This window comes from Oncorhynchus mykiss, chromosome 2, assembly GCF_057628025.1.
Source record: "Oncorhynchus mykiss isolate SJ-2025 chromosome 2, ASM5762802v1, whole genome shotgun sequence".
NCBI classification, from domain to species: Eukaryota; Metazoa; Chordata; class Actinopteri; order Salmoniformes; family Salmonidae; genus Oncorhynchus; species Oncorhynchus mykiss.
In genome coordinates, this window is record NC_143023.1 from 70119520 (window position 1) to 70144890 (window position 25371).

The 25371-nt window shown below is 43.9% G+C and overlaps 1 protein-coding gene and 1 long non-coding RNA gene across 2 annotated transcripts in view; one reads left to right on the top strand and one right to left on the bottom strand.

Annotated features, from left to right (window-relative positions):
• The window catches only part of LOC110495023 (partitioning defective 6 homolog alpha), a 41486-nt gene extending 26093 nt beyond the window's left edge, over positions 1–15393 (top strand). Inside the window, exon 3 of the mRNA XM_021570375.3 lies at positions 10832–15393. Coding sequence (XP_021426050.1) covers positions 10832–11739 — 908 coding nt within the window. The 3' untranslated portion in view covers positions 11740–15393. The remainder of the gene's footprint in view (positions 1–10831) is intronic.
• Positions 15394–19777: 4384 nt separating this feature from the next.
• Positions 19778–25001, bottom strand: LOC118937291 (uncharacterized). The gene is made up of 3 exons (XR_005034535.2): positions 20689–25001; positions 20342–20402; positions 19778–20126 (listed from the first exon to the last, which is right to left on the bottom strand). It is a non-coding gene; the product is annotated as an uncharacterized LOC118937291 (long non-coding RNA).
• Between the last annotated feature and the right edge of the window lie 370 nt (positions 25002–25371).

The following is a 25371-nucleotide window of genomic DNA, read 5'->3' on the forward strand; positions in this document are numbered from 1 at the left end:
GGTTGAACAGGCTAGTAATAGGGGTGGCAACAATTTCGGCAGATAATTTTAGAAAGAAAGGGTCCAGATTGTCTAGCCCGGCTGATTTGTAGGGGTCCAGATTTTGCAGCTCTTTCAGAACATCAGCTGAATGGATTTGGGAGAAGGAGAAATGGGGAAGGCTTGGGCGAGTTGCTGTTGGGGGTGCAGTGCTGTTGACAGGGGTAGGAGTAGCCAGGTGGAAAGCATGGCCAGCAGTAGAAAAATGCTTATTGAAATTTTCAATTATGGTGGATTTATCAGTGGTGACAGTGTTTCCTATCTTCAGTGCAGTGGGCAGCTGGGAGGAGGTGTTCTTATTCTCCATGGACTTTACAGTGTCCCAGAACTTTTTTGAGTTAGTGTTGCAAGAAGCAAATTTCTGCTTGAAAAAGCTAGCCTTGGCTTTTCTAACTGCCTGTGTATAATGGTTTCTAGCTTCCCTGAACAGCTGCATATCACGGGGGCTGTTCGATGCTAATGCAGAACGCCATAGGACATTTTTGTGTTGATTAAGGGCAGTCAGGTCTGGGGAGAACCAAGGGCTATATCTGTTCCTGGTTCTAAATTTCTTGAATGGGGCATGTTTATTTAAGATGGTTAGGAAGGCATTTTAAAAAAATATCCAGGCATCCTCTACTGACGGGATGAGGTCAATATCCTTCCAGGATACCCCGGCCAGGTCGATTAGAAAGGCCTGCTCGCTGAAGTGTTTCAGGGAGCGTTTTACAGTGATGAGAGGAGGTCGTTTGACCGCTGACCCATTACGGATGCAGGCAATGAGGCAGTGATCGCTGAGATCTTGGTTGAAGACAGCAGAGGTGTATTTAGAGGGGAAGTTGGTTAGGATGATATCTATGAGGGTGCCCGTGTTTAAGGCTTTGGGGAGGTACCTGGTAGGTTCATTGATAATTTGTGTGAGATTGAGGGCATCAAGTTTAGATTGTAGGATGGCTGGGGTGTTAAGCATGTTCCAGTTTAGGTCGCCTAGCAGCACGAGCTCTGAAGATAGATGGGGGGCAATCAGTTCACATATGGTGTCCAGAGCACAGCTGGGGGCAGAGGGTGGTCTATAGCAGGCGGCAACGGTGAGAGACTTGTTTTTAGAGAGGTGGATTTTTAAAAGTAGAAGTTCAAATTGTTTGGGTACAGACCTGGATAATAGGACAGAACTCTGCAGGCTATCTTTGCAGTAGATTGCAACACCGCCCCCTTTGGCAGTTCTATCTTGTCTGAAAATGTTGTAGTTTGGAATTAAAATGTCTGAATTTTTGGTGGTCTTCCTAAGCCAGGATTCAGACACAGCTAGAACATCCGGGTTGGCAGAGTGTGCTAAAGCAGTGAATAGAACAAACTTAGGGAGGAGGCTTCTAATGTTAACATGCATGAAACCAAGGCTATTTCGGTTACAGAAGTCGTCAAAAGAGAGCGCCTGGGGAATAGGAGTGGAGCTAGGCACTGCAGGGCCTGGATTCACCTCTACATCGCCAGAGGAACATAGGAGGAGTAGAATAAGGGTGCGACTAAAAGCAATAAGAATTGGTCGTCTAGAACGTCTGGAACAGAGAGTAAAAGGAGGTTTCTGGGGGCGATAAAATAGCATCAAGGTATAATGTACAGACAAAGGTAAGGTAGGATGTGAATACAGTGGAGGTAAACCTAGGTATTGAGTGATGAAGAGAGAGATATTGTCTCTAGAAACATCATTGAAACCAGGAGATGTCATTGCATGTGTGGGTGGTGGAACTAATAGGTTGGATAAGGTATAGTGAGCAGGACTAGAGGCTCTACAGTGAAATAAGCCAATAAACACTAACCAGAACAGCAATGGACAAGACATATTGACATTAAGGAGAGGCATGCTTAGTCGAGTGATCAAAAGGGTCCAGTGAGTGGAGAGGTTGGTTTAGGGTCACGGCGATTTAGACAGCTAGCCAGGCCAACCGGTAGCAAGCTAGCATAGGATGGAGGTCTGTTGTTAGCCACCTCTTGCGTTCGGTCAGTAGATTAGTAGGGTTCCGTGTGGTAGAGGGGATTAATCCAAATCACACAACAACAACAAAAATAAGAACAATAGATATAGTTATAGAGGCCCGAGAAGAAAACATAATAATAAAAATAAATAAATTGTCCGATTGTCTATTCAGATAGCAGCCGGTAAGACAGCTAACGGTTAGCGGGCCGCAGATGGGCGTTCAGGTAACGTCGCGACAGAGGAGCCAGCCGGATCTCATTCAGGTAGATAACGTCGGCAGTCCGGTTGTGAAGGCCCGGTGGGGCTCCGCGTAGGCAGTGAAATGGGTCCGGATAGGTGACTGCAGCCCAGGAGTGAATGATGGAACTCAGGAGTGATTGACGGAGCTGGCTAGCACCGGAACAATCGATGTTTGCTCCGGAATCGACGAAAGCCGACTGTCACACGGATAGCAGCTAGCTAGCTGTGAGATCCGGGTATGAATGTCCAGAGAGCAGTTGAAATCCAGGGACATGGAGAGAAAAATTGGTCCGGTATGTTCCGTTCCGAGCCGCGCTGCGCCGTACAAAACTGCCGATAGATTTTCGATAGATTTTCGAGCTAAAGGACAGCCGATGACCACGAACCGTGGTTAGCTTCTGATTAGCTTCTGGGCTAGCTCCTGGCTAGCTTCTGGCTAGTTTCTGGCCAGCCTCCTGGAGTTTCTGGCTAGCTTCCTGAAGGATTGCAGATCTGAGGTAAATAATACTTTTTTATAAATATAAATTGGTGAGGCTGGTTGCAGGAGAGTGTTTAGAAGATGAGTTGATGGAAAATAAAAATAAAATGTATATGAAAAAAGTTGTAAATATATATATATACAGGACACGACAAGACGAGGACAAAAGACGTCTGAACTGCTATGCGATCTTTCTCTCTCACACTCTCACACTCCCACTCTCTCAACCCCTCTGCTCCTTGTCCTCTGTGTGTGAGAGTCAGAGAGGCTCTTGGGGAAGTGGGGTAAAAGCAGCATTTCTATAGGATCCAGTGGGAGAGGTTTGAGATGTCTGAGAGGATCAGCAGTGTCTATGCCTGAAGGCTGCAGACGTCTAGCTGTATTATAGTTATTTCCAATTCTGGTAGAGTCATGAATACTATAAGCCCATCTCTCCACTGCTGGCTTCACTTCAATGTCCTCCCCTAAGGCCCAGTGCTACTGAACTCACCCACCTCAGCCCTTCTCAGTGTTTCAATCTAGTGTCTGCCTTGTTGTCTTGACATGCAGCAATCTCACCTTTATAATACCAGCTTTGTTGCAAATAATGATTGTATTAAACTCAACATGCTCAAGGATATGTAAGATGTCAGCAGTTATACAGAAGTGAATTGACCTCCTGACGCTGGTTATTAACACGTATTTACTCTCTCCTGTGCTGCAGTAACGTAATGCAGTGTATAACATGAGTCAGGTGATTCATTATGTAGCCTACAGAGATCACATGATCTAGCGAGGTGGGTAGTTGATTCATTTGATATAGTGAGGGAAGCACAGGGGGAATACGTTGCTAGGAGATCAGAGCAGTTTGTTCTGGAATGTGTTGGAGCCTCCCACAACCCCTCACCTCAGGGCAAAGATTTTCCAAGTTGTCTGTGTATATTACAGGCATACAGGTATACCTAGAAATGTGTACATGTTTTTGCGTGTGTTTGTTCTTTCCTTTGTAAGATAAGTGGGAGTATAGATGGTACAGGACCTGGTGAAGGGATGGTTTCAATGGTTCCTCCTTACATTGGCACTAATGCAGGCACACACACACACTTAGACATTTACACTAGGGAGACAGTATCCCTGTAGCTAGCCACTCTGCACATTAGCCTCTGATCTCACTCACCATTAAACCACATTATAGCCCAGTTGGTCAATAATACAGCTCAGCCCAGTAAAGAACTCATAGACCACACAGACCCCTGGGCTAGCAATGCTTACACTGTGTACCGATACAACCACACAGACACCAGGGAGAGAAGGAGAGAGCGGGAAAGAGAAGTAGATATTGAAATGTAGAAAAAGGGGAAATAGAGACATTTTACTCCAGATGGGTTATTTCTAGTAGCAGGCATTTCCCCCGTTCCTCTATAGACAGTAGCTGTGGTCTTGCCCTCAATCTCTGTTAACCTGCATGTCTGTGTGAGTTAGCTGTTATGTCAAGACTCATTTACAGATCATTGTAATGAACTCTGGCATTCTCTCTGTGGGGATATTGTGCACAGTGCAGAGGAAGCATCATTCAGAAGGTATTGCAGTGCTCCCTGTACTGCAGGCTCTTTAAAAAATGTTTTATTGACACCTACTATAGATCATTGAGCAGACCCAACCCTCCTGGTCTGTAACCCTGGGCCCCATCCCTCCCTTCCTCCTGACCCAGCCCCGCACGTGCTCTCCGGTTGGGCTCACCCTCCAGCCCGCCTCCTCCAGCCTATGAGTGGGTTTAATAACAGAGGCTGCTCTGCTCTCTGTGGGGGTCCAGACAATAAAACTAATGAAGGGGGACAGGGCTGACTACAGCTCTGTGAGGACTGTGGAACACTCACAAACAGAACTACACAAACAGACCTACACAAACAAACACTTGAGTTAAACCCACCCAGGCACACAAACATGTACAGTTGAAGTCGGAAGTTTACATACATTTAGGTTGGAGTCATTAAAACTTGTTTTCAACCACTCCACAAATGTATTGTTAACAAACTATAGTTTTGGCAAGTCGGTTAGGACATCTACTTTGTGCAAGACACAAGTAATTTTTTCCAACAATTGTTTACAGACAGATTAACTCACTTTAAAATTCACTGTATCACAGTATCCAGTGGGTCAGAAGTTTACATACACTAAGTTGACTGTGCCTTTAAACAGCTTGGAAAATTCCAGAAAATGATGTCATGGCTTTAGAAGCTTCTGATAGGCTAATTGACATAATTTGAATCAATTGGAGGTGTACCTGTGGATGTATTTCAAGGCCTACCTTCAAACTCAGTGCCTCTTTGCTTGACATCATGGGAAAATCAAAATAAATCTGTCAGGACCTCAGAAAAAAATTGTGGACCTCCACAAGTCTGGTTCATCCTTGGGAGCAATTTCCAAACACCTGAAGGTACCACGTTCATCTGTACAAACAATAGTATGCACGTAGAAACACCATGGGACCACGCAGCCATCATACTGCTCAGAAAGGAGACACGTTCTGTCTCCTAGAGATGAACGTTCTTTGGTGTGAAAAGTGCAAATCAATCCCAGAACAACAGCAAAGGACTGTGTGAAGATACTGGAGGAAACGGGTACAAAAATATCTATATCCACAGTAAAACTTGTCCTATATTGACATAATCTGAAAGACCACCCAGCAAGGAAGAAGCCACTGCTCCCAAACCGCCATAAAAAATCCAGACTGGTTTGCAACTGCACATGGGGACAAAGATCGTACTTTTTGGAGAAATGTCCTCTGGTCTGATGAAAAAAAAATAGAACTGTTTGGCCATAATGACCATTGTTATGTTTAGAGGAAAAAGGGGTATGCTTGCAAGCCGAAGAACACCATCCCAACCGTGAAGCACAGGGGTGGCAGCATCATGTTGTGGGGGTGATTTGCTGCAGGAGGGACTGGTGCACTTCACAAAATAGATGGCATCATGAGGAAAGAAAATTATGTGGATATATTGAAGCAACATCTCAAGACATCAGTCAGGAAGTTAAAGCTTGGTCGCAAATGAGTGTTCCAAGTGCACAGTGACCCCAAGCATACTTCCAAAGTTGTGGCAAAATGGCTTGACGACAACAAAGTCAAGGTATTGGAGTGGCCATCACAAAGCCCTGACCTCAATCCTATAGAAAATGTGTGGGCAGAACTGAAAAAGCGTGTGCGAGCAAGAAGGCCTACAAACCTGACTCAGTTACAGCACCTCTGTCAGGAGGAATGGGCCAAAATTCACCCAACGTATTGTGGGAAGCTTGTGGAAGGCTACCTGAAACGTTTGACCCAAGTTAAACAATTTAAAGGCAATGCTACCAAATACTAATTGAGTGTATGTAAACTTCTGACCCACTGGAAATGTGGTGAAATAAATAAAAGCTGAAATAAATCATTCTCTACTATTATTCTGACATTTCACATTCTTAAAATAAAGTGGTGATCCTAACTGACCTAAGACATGGAATTTTTACTAGGATTAAATGTAAACTGTACCACACACACTTTCCATAACTGGCAAATGTTTATAGTATTGGCATATATACTGTATATACAGTGAATATACTGGGTTTTCTGTGTATTCTCCATGTTGGAAGAGCTTTTCTGTTGTGACCAGAAGATTGTTTTCACTTCATAGTGTTGAGGTCAGGGTTCACAGCTAGTCTGGCCAGACTGTCACCCACTTGTTATGCCTCATGCCCTCTAGTTGAGCCTGGATATACATCAAATCTCAATTTTATCTACAACAGCCTGTGGCTTTGGTCAAATCTGTTCGTTGTCATCCATAAAACCTATTGGCAATTACTAGCCACTAGCTAAGTGTGCTTTTACCAGTGTTGAATGTTAGGATCATATCCACTGCATCCTCCATGATACACATTAGTCATACAGTGATCTCCCAAAGCTCTAACCAAACAGGGAAAAGCTCTCTTTCTTTTGCCATGGCCTCTCTAAGGTGTTGATGACTTCCTATGTTTCACCCTCTCAGCAGGCAGTGCTCCACATAACCACATCCAGACCTCTCCTCCGTGTCTTTCTGAGAAACAGGATCACACAGCACATCCTTCTCTGCAGTTTAAAAATAACTTAAAATATTCTCTCCTCCCCAGCAAGTGTCGCTTCACATTTAGAACAGAGCCCTGAGTGGTTCCTCCCTGTGCTGCTACCTGCCAGCTAGCACAAAAAACAACACATTTTGTTTATTTCTGTCACACCAGAGAATGTGTCAGGTGGGTGTGATGATAGAGCTAGGCTGTCTTGACTGTTAATGTAAACAGTGGGGACTGAAGCGGTGATTCATCTGACTGGTATGCAATCTGATTCTGTTTCACAACCTCTGACCCCTCAGTAGTGGTTGAGAGTTATGGAAATCCTCACTGTGTCCTTACACATACCCCACTACCCCTGCTCCATCTCTGACTGACTGTCTGTCTCTGGGGCAGGTTCTGAAGTACTGTTCTCCTTTTCCCAGCAATCTCTGCTCTCAATCAGCACAAGGTTGCTCTGTTGTCCGGACCTCTGGCAGTCTCTATGGGGGTGCCACAGGGTTCAATTCTCGGGCCGACTCTCTTCTCTGTATACATCAATGATGTCGCTCTTGCTGCTGGTGATTCTTTGATCCACCTATACGCAGACGACACCATTCTGTATACCTCTGGCCCTTCTTTTGACACGGTGTTAACTAACCTCCAGATGAGCTTCAATGCCATACAACTCTCCTTCCGTGGCCTCCAACTGCTCATAAATGGAAGTAAAACTAAGTGCATGCTCTTCAACCGATCGCTGCCTGCACCTGCCCGCCCGTCCAGCATCACTACTCTGAACGTTTCTGACTTAGAATATGTGGACAACTACAAATACCTACAGTCGTGGCCAAAAGTTTTAAGAATGACACAAATATACATTTTCACAAAGTCTGCTGCCTCAGTTTGTATGATGGCAATTTGCATATACTCCAGGATGTTATGAAGAGTGATCAGATGAATTGCAATTACTTGCAAATTCCCTCTTTGCCATGCAAATGAAGTGAATCCCCCCCCAAAAAATTCCACTGCATTTCAGCCCTGCCACAAAAGGACCAGCTGACATGTCAGTGATTCTCTCGTTAACACAGGTGTGAGTGTTGATGAGGACAAGGCTGGAGATCACTCTGTCATGCTGATTGAGTTTGAATAACAGACTGGAAGCTTCAAAAGGAGGGTGGTGCTTGGAATCATTGTTCTTCCTCTGTCAATCATGGTTACCTGCAAGGAAACATGTGCCGTCATCATTGCTTCACGCAAAAAGAGCTTCACAGGCAAGGATATTGCTGCCAGTAAGATTGCACCGAAATCAACCATTTATCGGAGCATCAAGAACTTCAAGGAAAACGGTTCAATTGTTGTGAAGAATGCTTCAGGGCGTCCAAGAAAGTCCAGCAAGCGCCAGGACCGTCTCCTAAAGTTGATTCAGCTGCGGGATTGGGGCACCACCAGTACAGAGCTTGCTCAGGAATGGCAGCAGGCAGGTGTGAGTGCATCTGCACGCACAGTGAGGCCAAGACTTTTGGAGGATGGCCTGGTGTCAAGGAGGGCAGCAAAGAAGTCACTTCTCTCCAGGAAAAACATTAGGGGCAGACTGATATTCTGCAAAAGGTACAGGGATTGGACTGCTGAGGACTGGGGTAAAGTCATTTTCTCTGAATCCCCTTTCCGATTGTTTGGGGCATCTGGAAAAAAGCTTGTCCGGAGAAGACAAGGTGAGCGCTACCATCAGTCCTATGTCATGCCAACAGTAAAGCATGCTGAGACCATTCATGTGTGGGGTTGCTTCTCAGCCAAGGGAGTGGGCTCACTCACAATTTTGCCTAAGAACACAGCCATGAATAAAAAATGGTACCAACACATCCTCCGAGAGCAACTTGTCCCAACCATCCAGGAACAGTTTGGTGACGAACAATGCCTTTTCCAGCATGATGGAGCACCTTGCCATAAGGCTGTGATAACTAAGTGGCTCGGGAACAAAACATCAATATTTTGGGTCCATGGCCAGGAAACTCCCCAGACCTTAATCCCATTGAGAACTTGTGGTCAATCTTTAAGAGGCATACAAACAAAACCCCACAAATTCTGACAAACTCCAAGCATTGATTATGCAAGAATGGGCTGCCATCAGTCAGGATGTGGCCCAGAAGTTAATGACAGCCTGCCAGGGCAGATTGCAGAGGTCTTGAAAAAGAAGGGTCAACACTGCAAATATTGACTCTTTGCATCAACTTCATGTAATTGTTAATAAAAGCCTTTGACACTTATGAAATGCTTGTAATTATACTTCAGTATTCCATAGGAACATCTGACAAAAAATATCTAAAGACACTGAAGCAGCAAACTTTGGAAAGTAATATTTGTGTCATTCTCAAAACTTTTGACCATGACTGTAGGTGTCTGGTTAGACTGTAAACTCTCCTTCCAGACTCACATTAAACATTTCCAATCCAAAATGAAATCTAGAATTGGCTTCCTATTTCACAACATAGCATCCTTCACTCATGCTGCCAAACATACCCTCGTAAAACTGACCATCCTACCGATCAAAATAACCTCCAACACTCTACTCAACAACTTGGATGCAATCTATCACAGTGCCATCCGTTTTGTCACCAAAGCGCCATATACTACCCGCCACTGTGACCTGTACGCTCTCGTTGGCTGGCCCTGGCTTCATACTCGTTGCCAAACCCACTACTGGCTCCAGGTGATCTTCAAGTCTCTGCTAGGTAAAGCCCCGCATTATCTCAGCTCACTGGTCACCATAGCAGCACCCACTCCTAGCACGCACTCCAGCAGGTAAATCTCACTGGTCACCCCCAAAGCCAATTCTTCCTTTGGCCTCCTATCCTCCCAGTTCTCTGCTGCCAATGACTGGAACAAACTGCAAAAATCACTGAAGCTGGAGACTAATATCTCCTTCACTGGCTTTAAGCACCAGCTGTCAGAGCAGCTCACAGATCACTGCATCTGTACATAGGCCGTCTGTAAATAACCCATCCAACTACCTCATCCCCATACTGTATTTATTTATCTTGCTCCTTTGCACCCCAGTACCTCTACTTGCACATTCATCTTCTGCACATCCTACCATTCCAGTGTTTAATTGCTATATTGTAATTACTTTGCCACCATGGCCTATTTATTGCCTTACCTCCCTTAACCCACCTCATTTTCACATGCTGTATATATACTTTTTCTACTGTATTATTGATTTTATGTTTGTTTATTCCATGTGTAACTCTGTGTTGTTGTATGTCGAACTGCTTTGCTTTATCTTGGCCAGGTCGCAGTTGCAAATGAGAACTTGTTCTCAACTAGCCTACCTGGTTAAATAAAGGTGTTCTCAACTAGCCTACCTGGTTAAATAAAGGTGTTCTCAACTAGCCTACCTGGTTAAATAAAGGTGTTCTCAACTAGCCTACCTGGTTAAATAAAGGTGGAGAAAAAAAGAAAATAAAGTGTGTGTGAGGGACAGACAGACCGAGAGGAGAAATGGGTTAAGAGCTATTGGGAGTGGTAACTATGAAAACAGTGGAATAGAGACTCACTGTTTTTGAAAATCTCAGGTCAGATTGTTGACATCATAGAAATGAGTATATAACTTCCCAGGGCCTCTATGGTTGACATAATATTTGATCTTAACGAATCCCCAGAGAAAAGCCAAAAGAAACATACAGCAGGATAAAGTGAGACCACTGCATTCTATATCAATAGGTGTATTTGTAAAGTAGGGAAATGAGACTTCCTTCTTGAGAGTTGAAAGGTGAACTTTCTCCACAGCTTAAAGTTAGGTTTTGACGGTTTACACATGGAAAGACAGACGGAGGCATTAGAAAAGATTAGAGGAGATTTAAAACCTGTGCTGTTTCCCTTCCTTTTACTCTCCAACTGACCAGATTTAACCCATGTCTTACCCCCAGGTTAGCTGTTGACATCTTGAACATAATGCCCTTACTGTCTCAGAGCATACTACCATTTATTTGATGGTCCATATTTGGAATGAACTGAGACTCTGGTGCTGCCTTGTCGTTTTATGTCTTTGTCTGACATGGCTTTTGTCTGTGCCTCTCTCTGTCCTGTAGATGTGGATGAGCCTGTGGTCTTTGCCACCAACTCCTTGCAGAGGAGGAAAAAAGGCCTGGCAGGGTTGCGCCCGGCTCAGCAGAAGTCCAAACCAGGCCTGATGATTGGCCTTCCCCAGGATTTCCGCCAGATCTCCTCCATCATCGATGTCGACATCCTGCCCGAGACACACCGGCGTGTCCGCCTGCACAAGCACGGTACCCACAAGCCCCTGGGTTTCTATATTCGGGACGGCGTGAGCATGCGGGTCACGCCTCAGGGCGTGGAGAAGGTGCCTGGTGTCTTCATCTCGCGGCTGGTGCGTGGAGGCCTGGCTGAGAGCACAGGCCTGCTGGGGGTCAACGATGAGATCCTGGAGGTCAACGGCATTGATGTGGCCGGCAAGTCTTTGGACCAGGTGACAGACATGATGGTGGCCAACAGCCACAACCTGATCGTGACGGTGAAGCCGGCCAACCAGCGCAACAACGTGGTGCCCCGGGCAAGCAGGGTCTCGGCAGGGGGGAACAGCTCCTCTGGATCCGTAGGCTCCGCATTCTCCCATGACAGTGCCCCCAGCACTGCCTCTCAGAGTGTCAGTCACCATAGCAACAGTAACAGCGTGGCGGAGGGCGACAGCGACGAGGACGGAGACGGAGACCTTATCATTGAGACTGACAGCCTGCCACCTTACCTGCCCCATCGCTGTGTGTCCAATGGTAACGGTAGCCACAGAGAGTCTCCATTGTCCTCGTCACTGGGGCAACGACCCCTCCCCCAGAGCATGTCCCTGCCCAGCAGCGGCTCTCTGTCAGACAGCAAGGCCTCCCTGAGCTCCATGACCACCCCTACACACAACTGCAGCCCCACCAAGACCAGCAGCAGCCAGGAGAGCATGAGAGAGGATGGGAACATCATCACACTGTAAAACCCAGACAATAATAACAGAAGACAAAACATCACAATTGGAGAAAATCAACACGTGAACGTTATCTGAACATAAAACAACAATTTTAATTGTTACCTCATAACAGAAAACAACTCATAACAATGATAAAGGCAATGATGATGCTTTAACTTAAAAGTATCTGATGTGTATTCCATGCAACTAAACACTGTGGAACCAGCAGTCGTCATGTAATGAACTCAGTGGTCAGTGTGGTGTGAATCCTGATGCCTACTTACTACAAAACACATGATGATCGCTGTCACCACCACCATAATGGAAGTGCCTTACGGCTTTCCGCACAACTCGCCTTATTTTTATCACTTATATTTTACTTTCAAACAAGACCACCTCTCACTTCAATTCTAAACAGTGCCGTTGGGTGTCAGTGCAAAGGTAAAGATTGGCAGAAGGAGAAGCAGACAGAATGTGAAATGTTATGTCTGTCTGTCTGTGTAGAACATAGCCCTTTTCTCTTGCTCATCCTGCATTCTGCAATACTTCCTCAGCATGTCCAAACAGGGTGTTCTCTTCCGTGTCTGTGACAATCATTGCTGATTGTGCTGCTGGTTGTTCGGCTGCTTAGCTGACAATAGCTTTTATCAGAGAGGAATAGGCGACGCGAGGTTTTACAAAATCTGTCCACGAAAATAAGCCCACAAAGTGAGGAATTTTTGTATGAAGGTGCATGAGAGTGTTGAATTTGGTCATCAAAAAATGCAATTGCTAATTTGCTAGGTGAGGCTTATTTTATCAAATAGAAATTTCGTAATGGTTAGGTTGTTACGAATGCACTGATATGAGTGGACGCACGTAGCGTTTCGGCAACTTACCCAAAAACAACTTTATATCAGAGAAGTGCCTGTTGTCATAGAGATAGAGGACTCATCATGGATATAACCCGTTTTACCATGGACATTACCATTTACCATTCCACCATTTTAAAGTAGTCAATTGGGTTGGAGGCAATAAGCCAATGAAGAAAACTGACTACTTTAAATAGCCTATGGTGGCACAAATACAAATAAGTGTCCTCTATCTATCTCTATGGTCTGTTGTTCACACGCGTCTGCCCGCTTATTGGCTAGAATGGTCCCACCTGATCTTGCCTCCCATCTTTGAGGACATGTATTTCCATTGTTAGTGCTCACTCTTATATCTTGTCAATATAATAGACAGTCTTTGCTTTTATTCCTCTGATTAGAAGTCATTGTGAATTGGATTCACATACAACACATCTCGAAACATACCGGTCTTCCTCTGCTCATCCCCAGGAGGAATGTCATGGTATTACTGTACACACAACACAACAAAGTCAAGTGAGGCTTTTACAATGTGTGCTTTGATCCCTGAGTCCCTTCTGAACATCCCTACTTCAATTCAATACACAAAGTTATGGCATATCATACTCTTTTCAAGGAAAATATGTAATGGGGCTGTTAATCATCACAGTGTTAGTATAGGAAAGAGGAGGGAAATATGGTCCCCTGTGTCCCGATGTAGAGGTAAAATCATATTTATTTGACCTTCAGATAGTGACAAAGTTTACACACTGACATGGGGTTGCATTATAGCAGTATATCCAACCAATTGAATCTGACTCAGAACCATCTTCAAGAGAATACCACTGTCTTTTATTTACTTTACAGCCACCAAACACTTGCCTAATCTAAAACATAGTCAGGTGATCTGGCTTTGTATTCCTCTCTCATATTATCTGCTTCAGTGAAGTCAGGGGTTGCTTGGAGTTCTAGAGGTCCCAGGATGAAACATTAGATCCTGGAGAATTTCCCTGGCAGACTTGCTATCTTGCTTTTAGAGAAACCAATTCCATTTTCCTTCAGGACAAGGTTTCTCTCCCCTGAAAATTTGACAGAGGGGGAACACAACAGAAATAACATGGAGTGCTGTTGCTCCAGAAGGTCACGGCCTCTTATAGACCCAGCTGTCTACAGGCCCACTTGTGACTGCCGTGTTTTTGTGTAAAATAAGGAAATTCCTTTCATGTTTGAAAAGCCTAGAGCTCTGCACATTGGGACCTTGTTCATACAATTAACTTCCTTCTTGATATCTAAACCAGAGGAGCATGGGGAGGGAAGGAGGAGAGAGTTCCTCTTACTTTTGAGGCTTTGGGGATCATCTTGCAGGGAGAGCTGTGAGGCAGACGGTCTAAAATCTACAAGCTTGGCCTCCCGAGTGGTGCAGCAGTCTAAGGCACTGCTTCGCAGTGCTTGAGGCATCACTACAGACCTGGGTTCGATCCCAGTCTGTGTCACAATCTGCCATGACCGGGAGTCCCATAGGGCGGTGCACAATTGGCCCAGCGTCGCCCGGGTTAGGGGAGGCTTTGGCTGGGGGGGCTGTACTTGGTTCACCGCGCTTTAGCGACTCCTTGTGGCAGGCCGACTTCGATCGTCAGTTGAACGGTGTTTCCTGCAGCTGGCTTCCGGGTGTTAAGGAGGTCATGTTTCAGAGGACGCATGACTCGACTTTCGCCTCTCCCGAGTGAGTTGCAGCGATGAGACAAGATCGGAATTGAAATTGGGAGAAAAAGGGGGTTTAAAAAAAAAACTCCAAGCTTATAGTTGTTGGTTCTGACCCTCACTACTCCTGAACACAAGGGCCCCCTGACCCTCTGTTAGTACTGGAGTGAAGGAAAACTTTGACTGCCCTCACAGCTAGCAATGCCCACGACCTCCAGGCTAGTTGATGGGCTGTGTCTGTTTCTGGCTGTGTCTTAATGTTTGGAGTGAATCACAGAGACAGCAGGAGCATCAGATGACCTACCACACCAGAAGGACAATATTGTGTTTTACATGGACATGATGTAGCTGTAGGTCAGCACTCAATCTGGAACCAACTGGAATAACACGAGTTCATTAACTCCCCATCTTAATGTTGACTTAGATTATTGAATTGACCAATAAGACACAACAAAACCAGCAGAGCATGAAGACCTCCTATGGCCTGGTCGTTATTGTTTTACTAGAGCTGCAGTTGTGTGGGTCACTGGCACTGCTCCACCAGGTGGCAGCCAGGTAGCATGGTACATTAATTAACCTGAGAATGAAGATATTCACTTTGATAAGAGGGGAGGGGCAATTATCTATTGAAAGAGGCCATCATAAGATGCATTTTTAAAACTTGTTCTCTTTATAATCCAAGAAACACAAGTACATAGTCCTTGGACATCCTTGTAGAAAATACAAGAGAATCACCTTCACAGATACAGTATGGTCTTTTAATCTACTTACAGAAATCTGCATTCATCTATAACAGAAAAGCTACCACGTACTGTACTGAATAATATTTTCATGTATGTAATTGTATAGATACAAATGAAAAATTATATAAACAAGGGATTTTTTTTGATTCACTGGGAGATTTTGTTGGAAAAGAACATTTTATAAATGTGTAAAATATGGAGAGTATTTTTCTTATTCTTGTACTTTTATTTGTATATGAGAATCCTGGAGAGGACATTTCTATTTCTTTGAGTACCGGGAACCAAACAGAGGAACAAAGTGTTTATATGAATCTGATGGGTCAGGGTGTACAATACTGTGAATGTCATATAGAGAGAGATATGCTGTTTGTGAAATTACATATTATAATAAAATATTATTTAAAAAAAAATACAATATTCTGATGTTTTTTTGTGGTCGCATAGGCCCCACCTCTCTCTCTCACTAACTCCTATCTCAATATGCTTTAAAGGCCCAGTGCAGTCAAAAATGTGATTTTCCTGTGTTTTATATACACTTTCCATGACATGCACTGACCTGGTGAAAGCTATGATCCCTTATTGATGTCACCTGTTAAATACACTTCAATCAGTAGATGAAGGAGAGGAGACAGGTTAAAGAAGGATTTTTAAGCCTTTATACAATTGACATGGATTGTATATTAGTGCCATTCAGAGGGTGAATGGGCAAGACAAAAGATGTCAGTGCCTTTGAACAGGATATGGTAATAGGTGCCAGGTGCACCGGTTTGAGTGTGTCAATAACTGCATTACTGCTGGGGTTTTCACACTCAAAAGTTTCCCATGTGTATCAAGAATGGTCCACCACCCAAAGGACATCCAGCCAACTTGACACATCTGTATTTGTATTTTGTATTAATATTTATTATGGATCTCCATTAGCTGCCAAGGCAGCAGCTACTCTTTCTGGGGTCCAGAAAAATTAAGAGAATTATACAACACATTAACGGCCCATGTACACTAGCACAAGATGGCATGTGGTGAAACATCGCTTCCCATTCATTTCAATGGAAGGAAAGCGGAGAGGGCTGGGGACCTTTGGGCGGCGCAAAGGTGGCGAAAAACTTTTCCCAACTTTATGCAAATCACCAGCGGCGACCGCTGGGCGATGACCAATCATATCGAGTGGTTCCCATGAAGAATTTGATGCTATGCGACCCAAGGCTGGAGACTTTCTTCAGCAAATATGGCTGACAAAAATACTAGGATGGAAGCAAATGTAAGTGATTATAACGTCATAACGAATCTTTGTAACGGTCTTTGCTTCCATCCTAGTATTTTTGTCAGCCTTTCGGAAAAGCCTTTTGCAAAAGCTGACCACGACTCCATTTTGTTGCTCCCTGCCTATTGACGGAGACTAAAACAGGAAGCTCCCGCGCTCAGATCTGTTCAACGCTGGTCCGATCAATCTGATTCCACGCTTCAAGATTGCTTCGATCACGTGGATTGGGATATGTTCCGCATTGCGTCAAACAACAACATTGATGAATACGCTGATTCGGTGAGCGAGTTTATTAGCAAGTGCATTGGCAATGTCGTACCCACAGCAACTATTAAAACATTCCCAAACCAGAAACCGTGGATTGATGGCAGCATTTGCGCGAAACTGAAAGCGTGAACCACTGCTTTTAACCAGGGCAAGGTGACCGGAAACATGACCGAATATAAACAGGTTAGCTATTCCCTCCGCAAGGCAATCAAACAAGCTAAGAGTCAATATAGAGACAAAGAGTTGCAATTCTACGGCTCATACACAAGAGGTATTTACAGTCATTTACAGGGTTTACAGTCAATCACGGACTACAAAAAGAAAATCAGCCCCATCGCGGACCAGGATGTCTTGCTCCCAGATAGACTAAACAACTTCTTTGTTCGCTTTGAGGATAATACAGTGCCACTGACACGGCCCGCTACCAAAACCTGCGGACTCTCCTTCACTGCAGCCGATGTGAGTAAAACATTTAAACGTGTTAACCCTCGCAAGGCTGCAGGCCCAGACGGCATCCCCAGCAGCATCCTCAGAGCATGCGCAGACCAGCTGGCTGGTGTGTTCACGGACATATTCAATCAATCCTTATCCCAGTCTGCTGGTCCCACGTGCTTCAAGAGGGCCACCATTGTTCCTGTTCCCAAGAAAGCTAAGGTAACTGAGCTAAACGACTACCGCCCTGCAGCACTCACTTCCGTCATCATGAAGTGCTTTGAGAGACTAGTCAAGGACCATATCACCGCCACCCTACCTAACACAGACGCAATCGCAGCCACACTGCACACTGCCCTAACCCATCTGGACAAGAGGAATACCTATGTGAGAATGCTGTTCATCGACTACAGCTCAGCATTTAACACCATAGTACCCTCCAAACTTGACCCAGCCCTGTGCAACTGGGTACTGGACTTCCTGACGGGCCGCCCCCAGGTGTTGAGGGTAGGTAACAACATCTCCATCCCGGTGATCCTCAACACTGGGGCCCCACAAGGGGGTGTACTCCCTGTTCACCCACAAGTTTGCAGAGAACACTACAGTGGTAGGCTTGATTACCAACAACGACGAGACGGCCTACAGAGAGGAGGTGAGGGCCCTCGGAGTGTGGTGTCAGGAAAATAACCTCACACTCAACGTCAACAAAACAAAGGAGATGATCGTGGACTTCAGGAAACAGCAGAGGGAGCACCCCCCTATCCACATCGACGGGACAGTAGTGGAGAGGGTAGTAAGTTTTAAGTTCCTCGGTGTACACATCACGGACAAACTGAAATGGTCCACCCACACAGACAGTGTGGTGAAGAAGGCGCAGCAGCGCCTCTTCAATCTCAGGAGGCTGAAGAAATTTGGCTTGTCACCAAAAACCCTCACAAATTTTTTAGAGATGCACAATCAAAAGCATCCTGTCGGGCTGTATCACCGCCTGGTACGGCAACTCTCCGCCCACAACCGTAAGGCTCTCCAGAGGGTAGTGAGGTCTGCACAACGCATCACCGGGGGCAAACTACCTGCCCTCCAGGACACCTACACCACCCGATGTCACAGGAAGGCCATAAAGATCATCAAGGACAACAACCACCCGAGCCACTGCCTGTTCACCCCGCTATCATCCAGAAGGCGAGGTCAGTACAGGTGCATCAAAGCAGAGACCGAGAGACTGAAAAACAGCTTCTATCTCAAGGCCATCAGACTGTTAAACAGCCACCACTAACATTGAGTGGCTGCTGCCAACATACTGACTCAACTCCAGCCACTGTAATAATGGAAATATTGATGTAAAAAATGTATCACTAGCCACTTTAAACAATGTTTACATACCCTACATTACTCATCTCATATGTATATACTGTACTCTATACCATCTACTGCATCTTGCCATCTTTATGTAATAATGTATCACTAGCCACTTTAAACAATGCCACTTTTATATGTTTACATACCCTACATTACTCATCTCATATGTATATACTCTCTCGATACCATCTACTGCATCTTGCCTATGCCGTTCTGTACCATCAGTCATTCATATATCTTTATGTACATATTCTTCATCCCTTTACACTTGTGTGTATAAGGTAGTTATTGTGAAATTGTTAGGTTAGATTACTCGTTGGTTATTACTGCATTGTTGGAATTAGAAGCACAAGCATTTTGCTACACTCGCATTAACCTCTGCTGACCATGTGTATGTGACGAAAAAAATTAGCAGTTGACAGGAATATGTTAATGTCAAGACAAACGATTATACATATTTTTATCATAAAGTTAAGTTACGAAAATCGCTATTTAGCAAGCTAGTTGACGAGCTAACATTAGCCAACTAGCTCGCTATCTTTATGGGTGTTGTGACATGGATATGAAATTGTAATTCTGGTTGTTTAATGTTTTAGGGACTCCTGAAACAACCAGCAAACCAGGCAGTCGTCTTGTGCAACAGTGGATGTAAAGAATCTAGCTAGCTAAAGCATTTACTGCAAATTGAATGTACAATTTTGTAAGCTTGCCTTGCTAATATTTCCCATGCAATACAGATGGATGAAATAACATAGCAAGCTAACTATTGTTTATTGTGCAGTGGAGGATAAAAATACCTGTATGCCTATGGATGTGTAGTTAGCTATGTAGCCGATCTGTGTATGGACCCTAAAACGTTTGTTATGCATATTAGTTCAGAACTTAGCTAAGAACCTCGGCTATCATAGCCAGTTGTATCAACTTCAAAACAGTCTGAATGACAATGAAGCTTATTGGTTGAGTAGATAATAATATAACTTTGTGCCAAGGATGCAAGTTGTATAGTAGTTATTACCATGCATGTGATTCCCTACATTGTAGCCTGCACATTTATATTCACTGATCATGTACTCTACTTTGGCAAATAAAGGTGCAGTTCAGGTATGAATGTCTTTGAGAAAATGTTTCAGTCATATCCATACCAGGAGTATCACATTTCAGTCTTTGAATGATGCTATGTATGTATTACAATTATACACTTCAACAGTGTTTACCAATCTTGGTCCTGGGACATCAATGGTTACACATTGTAACTATGCAATAGACTAGAAACATGACTTAACTAGTGAAAGGCTGATTTGTAATTCATATATACAGAAATATAATTTAAAAAACAGTACACTACACATCCTATGCATCATGTAAATACTCTTAAACCAGTTCATTTCGATATCTAATTTCCTTAATCTGCATTGATCTGATAAACACAGGATAGGTGTAGTATTTCATCAAATGAGACTTAATTTCAACCAGTAGAGAATGTGAAATGCTTTATTGGAAGTTCATTATCCAAGTGTTATAAATTCATACTTTACTTCAATGCACATCTGTTGTGCATTATAAAAACAGAGGAAGAAAGAGGTGGCGAGAGAGGTGTATAAAAAAGGGAAAGAGGTATGAACATAGGAGCAGAAAAGGCAGCATATGATTAATCACAGCGCTACCCTAATATTCTCTCAGTTCATCACAATTACATAATAGTGTCTCTAGTGGTGTCTCCTAACCAGCCTTGGGCTCCCAGTCGGCCCGAAGGTTATCTTAAGAGCGGGTGAGGTGGCGATGATGGGACTGGGGGTTGGCGTCCTCTCTCACATCAAAACATACCTGCAGACGAGAGACCGATGGAGAGAGAGAAATATAATTTTTTAAGCACGAGGCTTAAACATGCTGACACTGTCAGTCATCATAATTATCAGGAGGTGAAATGCAAAACTGACCTTGGATCATTAACTCTGGGACTACTGCTTCTCTATCTGTATTTCAATGTAAAGCATCTCTTTAATAATACTTCCTGTTGACCTGGTCAAGTGAGCTCTCACCTATGGTCATGCTGTGCCCTCTTGTAGCCAGTTCAGATGTGGGAGGTGTTCACCGACACAGCTGATATAACCGAAATGATTTAGGGAGAAGGGGAGAGAGGGATGAAGTGAAGGAGAGAGACTGTTATTGAGAAAATAAGGTAGTTAAAGAGAGTGTTCAACATTAATCTGTATGTGTGGCCTCATCTGGTCTCTACAGAGTACTTTATGCCGAAAAACATGAATGGACACACGAGGACAAACAATATAGCATCACAAATGAATACATAAATACCACTTGAAGCTTGATGATGAGTTGACCATTTGAATTAGCTGCGCAGTGCTAAGGCAAAAACAAAAATGTGCACCTCTGAGTCCCCAGGACCAGGACTGCGAACCACTGCTCTTCATTGAGACCTCTTCATCTGTAGACAGGCTTTCATAGCCTTCTTTATCCGAGGACAGAAAACCTCACAAGAAACAGACTTCATTATACTCAAATTACACTGCACTGAATATTACGTTACTATTATCTATGTTACTAGTTATTATTATTATGTTACTAGTACCTACCCTATCCAGAATAGCCTTCTCTCTCACATTGAAAGTTGGGACTACTAACGTTAATGTTATCCTTACACCCTCCTCCATGGCTGTTAGCTAGCTACCTACAAATGCATTTGGAGTTTGTTTTTTACATCAAGATAGCTAGCTAATATTTAGTTAGGTAGCTGGTGATATTTCATTAACTTAGCTATCTATCTATACAGTATGTCAAGTTGGTTAGATAGCTAGATAGTCAACTAGCTAAGTTAGCTCATTTAGCAGCTCATTTGAGTTAGCCTGTACTGTAACGTTAGCTAATTAAACAGTTTTTTTACATTTTCAAAATGTATTGACTTACTTGAATAGGTTCACCCAGCCTTGTGGACAATTGGAAACAGGGCAGCAAAGTGTGTTTGTCAACAGAGCGTTTTAGAGCATATTACTATTTAACTATTTACCCATTTAATAACCAGACCTTCACACAAACTTGCTATGCTGAATTATTGACGCACAATTGAACGTGCTACTAAACTCAGCAAAAAAGAAATGTCCTCTCACTGTCAACTGCATTTATTTTCAGCAAACTTAACATTTGAAAATATTTGTATGAACATAACTGAGACATAAACTGAACAGGTTCCACAGACGTGACTAACAAATGGAATAATGTGTTGGGGGGGGGGGGGGGGGTAAAACATCAAAAGTAACAGTCGGTATCTCTTAATGCAGCTGGTCTCCAGCTGCATTAAGTACTGCAGTGCATCTCCTCCTCATGGATTGCACCAGATTTGCCAGTTCTTGCTGTGAGATGTTACCCCTCTCTTCCACCAAGGCACCTGCAAGTTCCCTGACATTTCTGGGGGGAATGGCCCTAGCCCTCACCCTCCGATCCAACAGGTCCCAGACGTGCTCAATGGGATTGAGATCCAGGCTCGTCGCTGGCCATGTGCAGAACACTGACATTCCTGTCTTGCAGGAAATCACACACAGAACGAGCAGTATGTCTGGTGGCATTGTCATGCTGGAGTGTCATATTAGGATGAGCCTGCAGGAAGGGTACCACATGAGGTAGGAGGATGTCTTCCCTGTAACGCACAGCGTTGAGATTGCCTGCAATGACAACAAACTCAGTCCGATGATGCTGTGACACACCGCCCCAGACCATGACTGACCCTTCACCTCCAAATCGATCTCACTCAGAGAGTACAGACCTCGGTGTAACGCTCATTCCTTCGACAATAAACATGAATCCGACCATTACCCCGGTGAGACAAAACCGCGATTCGTCAGTGAAGAGCACTTCTTGCCAGTCCTGTCTGGTCCAGCGACGATGGGTTTGTGCCGGTGATGTCTGGTGAGGACCTGCCTTACAACAGGCCTACAAGCCCTCAGTCCAGCCTCTCTCAGCCTATTGCGGACAATCTGAGCACTGTTTGTGTGCGTTCCTGGTGTAACTCAGGCAGTTGTTGTTGCCATCCTGTACCTGTCCCGCAGGTGTGATGTTCGGATGTACTGATCCGGTGCAGGTGTTGTTACACGTGGTCTGCTACGGCGAGGATCAGCTGTCCGTCCTGTCTCCCTGTAGCGCTGTCTTAGGCATCTCACAGTACAGACATAGCAATTTATTGCCCTGGCCACATCTGCAGCCCTCATGCCTCCTTGCAGCATGCCTAAGGCACGTTCACACAGATGAACAGGGACCCTGTGCCTCATTCTTCTGGTGTTTTTCAGAGTTTATATATCTCTATATGCACCTTGGCATAGATTGGCATGTCTCCGGAACTCTATTGGAGGGAACCGCCACCATTCTTCCACAAGAAATTCCATAATTTGGTGTTTTGTTGATGTTGGTGGAAAGCAGGCGGCACTCCAGAATCTCCCATAAGTGTTCAATTGGGATGAGATCTGGTAACACACACACATGTAGAAGCACCTGATTTCAATATACTTTCTATCCCTAATTTACTCAAGTGTTTCCATTATCTTGTCAGTTACCTGTATGTGCTTATATAACAAATAAAACAAACAAATATCCAATACAGAATGTAATAACGTCCAGAACCTAATTCAACAAATACAAATTGAAAAGGACTGACTGACTTATTCTCTCTCTCTGTTTGATTGTGTCTCATAACATTCCAAAAGCTGCTGCCCACATCGAGCAAATGGGAGTCACACGACCCACACCAATAGCACAGGCACTACCAATACAAACCCTCAGCGACCCCTGTGGGTCATTAACTCTAATTGTGGAGGATATAACAGTGTCCCTCCCATAGACGTTTTTAATATCCTGTGACATGATTTAATTAATTTAGGATGATTATTTACTGCTGGTATAGCAGTTAATGCTCACAAGGGCAAGAAGTGATTGCAAAACCAGATAATGTCAATGTCCTTCTTGCCCATCACTCTGGATGTTTATATTAAATCTCAGACACTAAAAATGTCCCAGACTGAACAATGAATGTTTGTATCTTTGTGTTAAAGAGTGTATTCAAGAATGAAAGTAGGCTACCTGTCTTTTTCTTTAAGTACTCCCCTACAGCTATTCACTTTTAGGCTACTTGAGTCATTTTCTATTCAGTTATCTTTACTTTTACTCAAGTTTGAGAATTGGGTACTTTTCCTACCGGTGGCACAGTATACACTTTATAGTCTACATTGTATAAACCACGACATGATTGGATTTCTTCATGGTTATAATCTCATTCCAACTGTTCAGCAACGTTTACCGCACACGCTTCAACATTCTCGCCTTATCTGCCTTAATGTTTATGTGGTTACTTTTGTCACTCACTGGCTGCAGTGAAAATCTCTCTCAAAACCAAGTAAATATGGCACCAAGAGAACATTGCAAATATCTCTAGGAACTGAGGATTTTCTAACATATTTCCATGTTTCAAATCACAGTATATCAACAAAATAACATATTATCTGATTACATCATCACTCCACTGCAGTGGATTAAAGGCTGTGATGATCAACTGCAAGTTATGAAGATTACTTAAAAGAGCATGCAGATCTTTCCATTTTATGGAACTGAGGAATATTTTTGCTCTTTGTGGGTTCCTCTGCACCCATGGCTTTCAGAAGGTAGCCAGCAAGGTTTCGGCCTACAATGGCCTTCATCAGAATAATCACACAAAGTGAATGGCCCTCCATTTCAAAGGGAGGACACTCGCTTTGTGAGTTATCTTGGAATTGAAAAAGTTAGCAAACACAAAAGCATTAGCAATGTTGCCAAACACCAAAGATCGAGAGAGACGTTCTGGATCCATTCCTCAGACCCTTCAGTCCCCAGAAGGACTATAGTGTTAGCCCATTGACAACCCCCCCTCCTCCTTTGTACTGTTGTGTTAGTCCATTTTGCCTATGCTTTTGATGTTGTTTGGTTATCCCTAGTTTTGCTTAGCCCGGTTGTTCATTTCCTAACATATTCAACATACAGTAATGGTTTTACATCAATTATATCTACTGCAGTTGAAATATGCATGCTCTGTTTTACTGGTTCCATTTCTGCCCTTACACAAAAACTTGCAGTCAGAGTGCAGTATAACTGCAGTATGCTGCATATAAAATAAGTTTGATTTACTGCAGTACATTTTCAGTGTAACTGCAGTTATTCTGCAATTACTGCGTCCAAAATACCACAGTCGACAGCAGTTACTGCACTAGACTGCAGTTTCAAAACCCCAAATCTTTTTGGTGAGTATTTTACCACTAGGTGGAGACAGACCACAGTAGCCCTCACCTTGAGGCTCAACCTGTATATTCTACCACACCCTCTCTCATTAGCACCACCAGCTGAAAAGTTTGCATGGGGAAGACACATTTTGTAGACAAGTCTTCATCAATTAATAATTTCTCCACTTGCTCTTTAGTTTTGGGCTCCTGAATGGTGCAGCGGTCTAAGACACTGCATCTCAGTGCAAGAGGCGGCACTGCAGTACCTGTTTCGAATCCAAGCTGCATCACATTCAGCTGTGATTGGGAGTCCCATAGGGCAGCACACAATTGGCCCAGTGTTATCTGGGTTTGGCCGTGGTAGGCCATCATTGTAAGTAATAATTTGTTCTTAACTGACTTGCCAAATTGAATACTGATTTACATAGCTTTAATAGTGCTGGTGTCCAGTAGGGGGCTCTAGTGAGCCATTTACCACACCTGCATATTCTGTTCCTCAACCATACAGGTGCAAGCCCCTTCCAATCACAGTTTGAACCAAAGTTCTCATATATACAGTACCAGTCAAAAGTTGACACACCTACTCATTCAAGGGTTTTTATTTATTTATTTTTTCTACATTATAGAATTATAGTGAAGACATCAAAACTATGAAATAACACATTTGGGATCATGTATAAGTGCTGCATCAGATGACCTGGCCTCCACAATCACCCGACCTCAACCCAATTAAGATGGTTTGGGATGAGTCGGACCGCAGAGTGAAGAAAAATCAGCCAACAAGTGCTCAGCATATATGGAACCTCCTTTAAGACGAC